The sequence below is a fragment of the Sinocyclocheilus anshuiensis genome, unplaced genomic scaffold, assembly GCF_001515605.1.
Source record: "Sinocyclocheilus anshuiensis isolate Anshui unplaced genomic scaffold, SAMN03320099.WGS_v1.1 scaffold1306, whole genome shotgun sequence".
NCBI classification, from domain to species: Eukaryota; Metazoa; Chordata; class Actinopteri; order Cypriniformes; family Cyprinidae; genus Sinocyclocheilus; species Sinocyclocheilus anshuiensis.
Window position 1 is genome coordinate 464,177 of NW_015558625.1, and position 9,771 is coordinate 473,947.

The window sequence follows — 9,771 nt, forward strand, 5'->3', positions numbered from 1 at the left end:
ACATGGTATAGAAATTCATACAGGTTTGGAACAATGTGAGTGTGAGTAGTGAGTAGTTTGAGTAAAAAAAAAGTAGGTGAACTATCCCTTTAAGGGCAGATCCTATCAGTACATACCTCTTGATAAGTCATGGACTTGCCAGTAGCTGCACTACATAGTGAGCACCGCTTAGGTCAGAGCGTACAGAGATGATAAACAATATGGTGGACTAATGATACAATACTGCCCCCTACTGGTTTGAACAAACTAATTTCAAACACTAATCTCAAAGTGGAACACACCTCTAGGCTTCTTAAAAGAACAAAATAAGACAAAACACACCGACAGAAAAAGCTTATTCCTTTGCTTCCCCTAAATTGCCTCTGAATCAGATGTCACTCTCAAGATCAAAAGAATGATCTAATGATTCAATATCAATATTTTCTACACTAGAAGCATCTGACAAGACTCTAATATCACAAGCTCATATATCAGACTGTTCTGTTCCAGTGTCACACAATCTGACAGCCTGCTTCACAAACTATACTATATAAACACAAATCAGTTATATAATCTGAATTAATTAAAGATGGGCAGAATATGTATTTTTACAGCTTCGAACGTATATGGAAATATTGTATATATGAATATATGGAATATATGAAATCACCAAAATTACACCAATACACTCTAAAAAATGCTGGGTTAAATACAACCCAGTGCTGGGTAAAATAGGGACAAACCCAGCAATTGGGTTGTTTTGACCCAGCGGTTGGGTTAAATGTTTAACCCAACCTTCTGGGTAGTAACCCAACCGCTGGGTCAAAACAACCCAATTGCTGGGTTTGTCCCTATTTTACCCAGCACTGGGTTGTATTTAACCCAGCATTTTTTAGAGTGTAGGAACTTTGGCATGACCGACATTAGGCAGAACAATATATCAGAATAGCCCAGAATCCCAGTGTAGTTTGTTCATCTTTTAAGCATAAGCATTGGTTTTTGGTTATGTTACGTTCAGCTGGGGATCCATATGTCCCTCACATCAGTTTTCCATGAGAGAGCGCTGTAGAGCTTCCTGGATCATGGCTTGCTCATCTGTAGCATAATCCTAATAATAACAATAAAAAAAAGGATGTAAGTCTAGGGAGTATTTACTGTTCCATTTCTTCTGCTTTAATAATTAGTCCATTCAGTTTGTTTTTGGTGCACAATTTATACAGCTTTTTCATTTTTCCCAACAAGTTAGACAAACATACATTGTTTAGTCCAAATAAAGCTCTGCTCAACTAAGATTTTTTTTTTAATCAGTAATTCACAATATTAAAGACCATCTTAATTTCAACTGCAATTTAATAGATCTTGAAAAAAAAAAGTTAAAATAACATTACAGACCAACTGTAATTGTTAACTGTTAAGTTTATACATTTAATTTAAAACAACGAATGCTGGTTGCTCTATTTGTTTGCTTCTTTCTTTTTTCAACTTTGAATAAGCTGGACCAATAGTCCATCCATCCATCAAAAAACTTAAAGAAAAGGGGGTTCTAGACTGTTAAACAGCTTTAATAAACTGGTATTGGCTAAGACTATTTATACTGTTTATACCAAAGGAAATATATAAGTTATATTTGTTTACCAATTATTGAATTGGAGAACAGAACCCATGTTAAATCACTGAAAAAAGCATACAGCAAGACTGATCCGTGTTATAGCTAGATATAAAAGGAATATTAATAGGATATTTTTGTCAACACTATGACAATGTTTAGTTTTTTTTTTTTTTAACACTGGAAAACCAGAGCATGTAAATATTGTAATCTACTCACCACAAAAGTGTCATAGGAAAACGCATGTCTTATTCTGAGGTGTTCAAAGAAGTCAGCGCTCCTGTAATTAGAGACACCCCAGGGCATTGAGGCACATATCGGACACACCTGCAGGAGTGGAAACAAGGGTCACAACTCCTGACTCCGCAGGTAACAGTTACTATTTCAGGGGCCGTTTACACGACAACGTTTTCAGCCAAAAACGGGAAACTTTTTATCCGTTTTGCCTGTTCGTTTACACGACAATGGCGTTTTGGGGACTGAAAACACATACTTTTGAAAACGGGTTCCAAAGTGCAAGTTTTTGAAAATGAAAACGTCACCGTTGTCGTTTCCGTGTAAACACCCAAAACGGGAATGTAGACATGCGCAGTACGTGTCGATTTTAAAGGCAAGCACGAACAAACATACACAACAATGGCGGAGTACATGGCACTGTTGTTGCTGCTCAAGAATTTGCAGCAAAGTGTGGATTTACTTCACCAATATTACAACCAACAGCGGAGACGCATTAAATACTAACCCGATCTCATGAAAGTGCGTATAAATAATACGCCAAATAAAAACGAAAACTCGTGGTATTGATACGCAATAATTGACTTTGGCGTTCATATGATACGCATGTGTTTGGCGTGCATATAATGCGCAGTTTTCGCATGCATATGATACGAAATTTGTTGGCGTGCATATGATACGCAGTTTCGTATTATATGCACGCCAAACACGTGCGTAGCATATACACGCCAAACACGTGCGTAGCATATGCACGCCAAAGTCCATTTTTGCATATCAATGCCACGAGTTTACGTTTTTATTTGGGTACTATTTATACGCATTTTCATGAGACCGGGCTCCAAATACACACGGCAACAGGTACTGTTTACTAACAAGGTGACAGCGGCAACTACTGGCCTGGCATACGTAATACAGCGTTTTTGGCCGTTGTGTAAACACGAATCGTTTTGAAAACGTTGTCGTGTATACATGAAACTTTTTAAAAACGCAAGGGAAAAACTTTTCCATTTTTGACTCAGAAGGCTTGGAGACATAGCTAACACATATAAATGCTGATAAGTATTCCTTTTCATTGATATTCAAAATAGATCTAGCTATATGTAGATACATGTACTTTAATAGAAATGGCTTAAAAAGGGTGACTTTTACAAATCAAAACAATATACTTGGCCACTTCTAGGATTGTAAATGAGATCCATCCAAAATGCTCACCACTTGACGTGGGTCTTGTGCGTGTTTTGAGGTGCAGTGCTCCACCAGACCACCCTGGTCAAAGTTCTGTTTGTTACAGTAGGGACAGGTGAATGTGTAACGGTTCGGCACTGAACTAAAGGAACAGGAGGAACAAGAAACCAGTGTGTAGAAGTCAAGATGAAAATCATAAAATAAATTGGGTGAAATATATATATATATACACTGAACAAAATTATAAACGCAACACTTTTGTTTTTGCCCCCATTTGTCATGAGCTGAACTCAAAGATCTACGACTTTTTCTATGTACACAAAAGGCCTATTTCTCTCAAATATTGTTCACAAATCTGTCTAAAGTTTATAATTTTGTTCAGTGTATATATATAAAATTAGGGGCACTTTTGACTAATTTAACTTCATCTTTTTTTCTTATTCAAAGTGGAATCAACGTAAATGTTTAAATACTGAAAACAGTTATTTTACCTGACAATTGAAGGCTGGTTCTTTGAAATGGTCTTCATACCTTCATTGATTAAGTCTTGATATTTAGAGCAAGCCACTGTGTGGCTTCTCATGTCAGACAAAAGAACCTGCCAGAGAGTAGATAAAAAAAAATAAAAAATTCTTAGGAACACCTTAGACTCGGACAGTGAGCTCAAGGACCACCCACAGTCTGTTCATGGACCGTCTGATGCACACCGCACACAAAACTGCAAAGCACTTTTGAAAACCGAAAGCTCCAAACGGAATGCCTGATAGTATACACTTTCCACAAGTCAGGGTGAACAGGTTTTGATCAGTCTGACAGGAAACACACCAGGCTGTAATCATGAGTGCTAACTAATTGCTTGAGTTTCTTCAGTAGCTTCAAACAAATCTATGTTTTTGAGCAAATTGTATGAGTGAATGATTCAACTGTTTTATGAAGACAGCCACTTGCTTCATATCTGAATAAATGATTTTAAACAAATAATTTAAATGAATGATTCAAAGACTCACCTACTGGCACTTTTAGGGTCATATTTAAAAATATTTCTTTGTTTTTATTTGTCATTTCATATTTCAAAAATCTAAATTTAATGTTTTAAATAAATCATGCAACTGTAGTGTAAATGCATTCATGACACCTACGAGCCGCATTAAACAGAAAATACATCTAAATGCCGCTTAAAGGGGTCATATGATGCTTTTTTAAAGATCATTATTTTGTGTATTTCGTGTAACAGAATATGTTGACATGCTTTAATGTTCAAAAAACACATTATTTTTCAAATACTGTACATTATTGTAGGTCCTCTATGCCCCGCCTCTCTCAAACGCTTCGTTTTCTACAAAGTCCCTCCTTCCGACAAGCGCAGTCTGCTCTGATTGGCCAGCTGACCCAGTGCATTGTGATTGGCCGAACACCGCAAGCACTCGTCGGAAATGTAACGCCCCTTACCATAATCGCGAGCTTCATCTTTCAAAATAAATGTAAAGACAGTAAATAATGTCATTAGTTTTACCATCAGTTCAAGCCCAAAAGGGGAATAGAGTCGCGTGACAGACAGTGATGAAGCTGGTATGTGTATGCAGTACACAAGCCACTGTTAAGACAGCTGACTCCACTGTGATGTGACCCTCTCTCTCTTGAAATCGCATCATATGACCCCTTTAAGAAGCAGTTAATGTGCCACTTCTGCAGTGTAAAGATGGCTTTTGTTCTGGTGATTGATAACAGTTCGACAATGTCTTATTTTTCTAATTGATTAAATGCATTAATTTTATGTATTAATTTAATTATCTGCCAAGGTTTCTTCAGTATTTCCTGCACAACCGTCCAAGTTTGTTTTCTATTCTCCATTAATTTATTATTGTAGTGAATAATCAATTTATATATTGGTCTGACAGTCTCTTCCGGACTAAGTGGGTGGTTCTTGGCCGGATTAAGCGCCGCATTTCAATATAACTTAGAGTTTAACTCCCATACATGCACCCACACACCTCATTTTTACAGCCTTTGCACTTTCCGATTGATCTTTTCATCTCATTTAGTAAATGATCTGCTTGTTTCCACTCGTGCAGATCAGACCTGCAGACTGCACACACAGGTTTCTGAGGCCGCAAGCACTCCTTAAGACAGCTTTCACAGAATCTGACCAAAAGAAAAGGATATACTTTCACTAAGACATTTCATATGTACATATATAATGATATTATATAATGATATCAGACATATACTTTATAAAAAATATATATATGATATTAGGGCTGTTTTGTCCCTTGATAAAATATGCACATCTGGCTACACATACATGCACACACAAGTCAGATTTCCCCCCATTTAAAGTAATAAGCTGTTCCATAAATAAATAAAAGTGTCAATGTATCTTATCAAAGTAGGCTATCAATAAGGCATTTCTCTATGTGTCACATTTACTAGTGTTATGTTTGTCAGTAAAGTACGAGCTTTAACATTCATACAAAGAGTAAGATATTCATAGAAGGACAACGTGAGTATTGTAGTTTGTTCAAGCTATAATTAAGTGAGCAGCACTACAACTCCCAGCATCCCTCCCACACAGCACAAGTTTAGTAGCCTACACAAGAAGCAAAACTGAAAGTAACCGATTTCCGTCTCCTGAGAAACTCTAATCACAACTGCATTTATTATTGATTATTCGACACAGTCGTATTAAGATTAAATTGCATGGCATGGAGTCTGCGCGTCGGTTTCACGTGATAACTTGATTAACATGAAACTAAACAACATGTCAAACGAGAAGTTCCTGCTGCGAGGCACGAGACCGCAAGGATACTCACGTATGTCCGCAGTCTGTGGTCATCGGAGAGACATATATCTCCAGACACACGGGGCAGAGGTAGTCCTCATATTCTGCATCGATCACATCAGTTTGAGGTTGTGTTGTGAGCATAGCCATGTCTGCTGCGCTGTGTTCCGTGTTCTTGAACTCCGGCGAGATTCACTGCTGGGATGGGAGGAGCAATAACTCAGCTGATCGCATGAGGACATACATTAATACAGCCTTATTCGTCTGATGACAAAAACAGTAGTGGGTAAACAGATGACTGCAATGCAGTACCTAGTGAGTGCGTGTAGTCTTTTAATGAAGAGTTATGAGTGCGGTATGGCAAGTGGTATCCGATTCATGAGCGAATCACGGATTTGAACCGGTTCTTTTAAATGATTTGGAAGGCGTGAACGTGAAAATGAATCACTCGACTGCGAGGTGGAATGTTAACACATGCAATACTATTACAACAAATAAAATAAATAAATAAATACAATTCAAATGCTAGGGGGATATATAAACAATATTACAGGGATACGTTAAATAGTGCACAAGCTGGCAAAACTCAAATAGCTTTTTGTTTCCTTGAGCGCAATATGGACTCAATATGCTTCACTTAAATTTTAAATGCTATAAAACATGGATTTTCCCCCCCTGAAATTTACATTTATGAATATTAAATTTATCCATCAAAATAAAAAAAAAATAGTGTGGTCTGTTTATCTTCAATAATGCCTAAAAGGCCGCATTTCCACTGTAAAGTAACATTAACATTGTCAACAATAAAATTAGGTACATTTCGCCAAAAAAAACAAAAAGGGGGGGGGTGGGGTTATGGGAAGTAATGCGATACGTTACTTTCGCGTTACTTTTTAAATATGAGCAGGCCTTGATTGTTTTTAATATAAGAAGTTCTATTTATAGCAAATGTAAAAGCCCTTTCACACCAAAAAGTGTAATGATTTGTGTTATTTAACATATTTAATTATTGCAGGTTTGTGTCATATTCTGAGTTTGCAGTTCACTGTTTTAATTCATTTTGATGAATACTAAATCTGTTTATTGCGAGTGGGATGAATTAATGCACATTCACATTTAGTCAGGAACTACAGTAACATCATGTTCACACAGCGCACACAACGCCTCTGTACTCCCGATTTCTCCCAATATGGGGACAGGAGACTTGTCAGTCAATAAATGGGAAAACAAAGTAACTGGCATTACTTTTTTGAAAAAGTAACTCAGATATGTTATTGTAAATTAAAAAGTAATGCGTTACTTTACTAGTTACTTAAAAAAGTAATCTGATTACATAACTCACGTTACTTGTAATGCGTTACCCCCAACACTGCTTTTTTTTTTTCGTAGATACAGTTTAACAGGGTATATTCTGTGAAGAACTTTTAAAATATATCTCTTTGACCTTGTTAAGAGATAGCGACTGGGCAGAGGCCAGACTTTTTTCCAATCAACATCACTCACAAATTGATTCCAATATGCATTTGGTTTCGAAGCAACATCCTCCTGGAAAAGGGCTCTTACTGATCTGTTATAATTATTACAACGGTAGGAAAAACATATTTTACCAATAGGGGAGTGTGAGAGTTGTGGGAATTGCTTATAATTTAATCTGTTTTTGCTGTTTAAACAACATAGCTATTTTAGGAGTGACTGCGGCAAAAAACCGTTGTGAATTCCTTTGGCGGTATGGGAAAATTTTATTTAGCTAAGAATTCCTCATGTGTAAAAAGAAGACCATCTGAATTAAATAATTGGTCTATCAAAACGATGCTATTTCAAAACCAGTTTTCGAAGAGGTAGAACCTTTTTAAGCGTGAAACTGTGGGTGATATAACATATCTGTGACCCTGGACCACAAAACCAGCTTAAGTCACACAAGTATATTTGTAGCAAAAGCCAACAATATGGGTATGGGTCAAAATTATCCATGTTTCTTTTATGCCAAAAATCATTAGGATATTAAGTAAAGATCATGTTCCATTAATATATTTTGTAAATTTCCTGCCATAATTATATCAAAACTTAATTTTTGATTAGTAATATGCATTGCTAAGAACTTCATTTGGACAACTTTAAAGATGATTTTCTCAATATTTAGATTTTTTTGCACCCTCAGATTCCAGATGTTCAAATAGTTGTATCTCGGCCAAATATTGTGCTATCCTAACAAACCAGACATCAGTGGAAAGCTTATTTATTCAGCTAAATCTCAATAAAAAAGACCCTTGTGATGGTTTTGTGGTTCAGGGTCACATATTAGAAACGTAAGCAACAGGACATTTTACAGAAGAAGAAAAACATTAGGGTCTCAACTGGAAGGACAGCAACAAACTGGATCACATTGTCACCGACTGATTACTCATACATTTACAAACCTAATGAGTTAAGGTAACTGAAAAGAGCGCGGTGTTTAAACAAACATTGATTTAAAGTTCAGAAAAGAAGACGTCAAATGCAGAGCGGGGACTTCTGGGAACTGTTTTGAGCGCTGACGACTCAAATGAATCGAATCATTTATGCGAACCGACTCGCTGCATGAATCGAACGATCCAGCGCTAGTTCCGCAGCCTGCAGCCTCCGGAGCGCAGGGGAGGCAGCGTGGCGCATGCGCAGTGCGGCGGTGGGGCTTTCCAGCGGAACACGAAGGTAAGAGGCGCTGGATGATGGTAGAGGGCGGCTCGGTAATGCTGCTGCCCAGCACTGCATGACACTCAACGGACATGTTTACTTTCACGTCTTGTTCTTATTGAGGTAATTAAAAAGTAGCTGCAGGACGGTGTACGGTTAAATTGTGTGGTGTGTGTGGATTTACAGGGCCCTGCAACTGCGCGAATGTTAGCAGTGCTGTGCTAGCTGCATCAGATATCTGTCAAAGATGAGCTTGAAACGTGTTCGAGTAGAGTAACAACTTAATTAATGTCTATCCCTTTAATAACGACAAGTTGAGAGATCAGATCGGACTGACTTGCGCGTTGACAGATGTATTTACTGTGAGTACTGTCGGATTATCTGTGTGGCTAACACACGTACTGTTTATGTCACTAGCTATGAAATGCAGATAGAACATGATTATTTATTAACGCTTAACTGTGGTCTCTGCGAACGCTGATTTATTTAGGTGGGGGTTTTAGCTTGACCATGTTTAGTGTGGTGTTGTGATTATGATATGATGCTATCTTGATGAATGGTGATGATGTATTGACAGGCCTCTCTGATCAAGTACATGTAAATGACTGATGTTTAGTGTTAGTATGAATTGAGCAGCTTGGAATGGCAGCCTGCATCATTGAAGGTAAACACTGGGAATAGTGTGCAGGTGTTTAGTTGGCAACCATCTAGAAGAAAAGTGCTTGATGGGGCCCCATTGCAAACAGTCCACATTCACTGGTAGAAATAGAGACCCTTTTCTCCCATACATTATTGGCAGGTCCAATAGGAAATCTGTGCCTGCAGAGTTTTGCGAAACGTTCCTGTCATTCACAGAAATGACAATTCATGAATTGTTCCCTCTTCCTTACCTGTTTGTTTATTAAATGTTTTGGCTAATTTGCTTGTGATTTCAGTCAAGGACGTCTATATATAATACCTGGAGAAAGCTATTCGTTAGCATTGCCATTCATCTCAATGAGTGCAGAACCCCCTGGAAGTACTGTTGTACATGGCCAGCTTGCTGCCATCTTTGGGTTTTGGCACAGACAGTTTTGAGTCGATCACCTGTGCAGCAAATGCTGATTGTCTGACAGAAGAACCAAATCCCAAGTGCTTCACTGCTGTTAACTCAAACGTGCATGGCAGAAGACAGGTCAAAACTTTAGTCCATTTTGCTTTTTTAATTTTATTTTTTTTAATTGTCATAATAAAGACCGGTCAGCTTTATTATAGCTATTGAAATGTTTGCAGTGTATATGTTGCTTGAACCCCCCCCCCCCCCCACAAAAAACACCAT

The 9,771-nt window shown here is 37.7% G+C and overlaps 2 protein-coding genes across 6 annotated transcripts in view; one reads left to right on the plus strand and one right to left on the minus strand.

Moving 5' to 3' along the window:
- Window positions 1–885: 885 nt before the first annotated feature.
- Window positions 886–6,159, minus strand: rnf114 (ring finger protein 114). 3 transcript variants are annotated; one of them, XM_016476772.1, is made up of 7 exons: window positions 6,096–6,159; window positions 5,815–5,981; window positions 4,996–5,146; window positions 3,496–3,602; window positions 3,032–3,146; window positions 1,805–1,912; window positions 886–1,087 (listed from the first exon to the last, which is right to left on the minus strand). In XM_016476772.1, exons 2-7 carry the CDS (start codon window positions 5,931–5,933, stop codon window positions 1,022–1,024), a joined length of 666 nt encoding a protein of 221 aa, XP_016332258.1. In that variant the 5' UTR covers window positions 5,934–5,981; window positions 6,096–6,159; the 3' UTR covers window positions 886–1,021. The 3 variants fall into 3 exon arrangements, with proteins under 3 accessions (XP_016332258.1, XP_016332259.1, XP_016332257.1); XM_016476773.1 differs by having other exon boundaries at window positions 5,815–5,978; window positions 6,096–6,130; XM_016476771.1 differs by lacking the exon at window positions 6,096–6,159 and having other exon boundaries at window positions 5,815–6,082.
- Window positions 6,160–8,398: 2,239 nt separating this feature from the next.
- LOC107680738 (spermatogenesis-associated protein 2-like) overlaps window positions 8,399–9,771 on the plus strand; it is a 6,570-nt gene continuing 5,197 nt past the window's right edge. For 2 of the 3 annotated variants that reach the window (XR_001633178.1, XM_016476784.1), the window contains exon 1: window positions 8,478–8,576. The gene's annotated coding sequence lies outside the window, so the exon portion shown is untranslated. The other variant, XM_016476785.1, reaches the window with a different exon arrangement.

Excerpts from the sequence above, each read along its gene's own strand:
- rnf114 (XM_016476772.1), bottom strand. The coding sequence starts at position 5,933 with ATGGCTATGCTCACAACACAACCTCAAACTGATGTGATCGATGCAGAA. Across the intron at positions 3,147-3,495 it reads AACCAGCCTTCAATTGTCAG|TTCAGTGCCGAACCGTTACA; the intron begins GTAAAATAACTG and ends CTGTTCCTTTAG. Across the intron at positions 1,913-3,031 it reads CACAAGACCCACGTCAAGTG|GTGTGTCCGATATGTGCCTC; the intron begins GTGAGCATTTTG and ends CCACTCCTGCAG.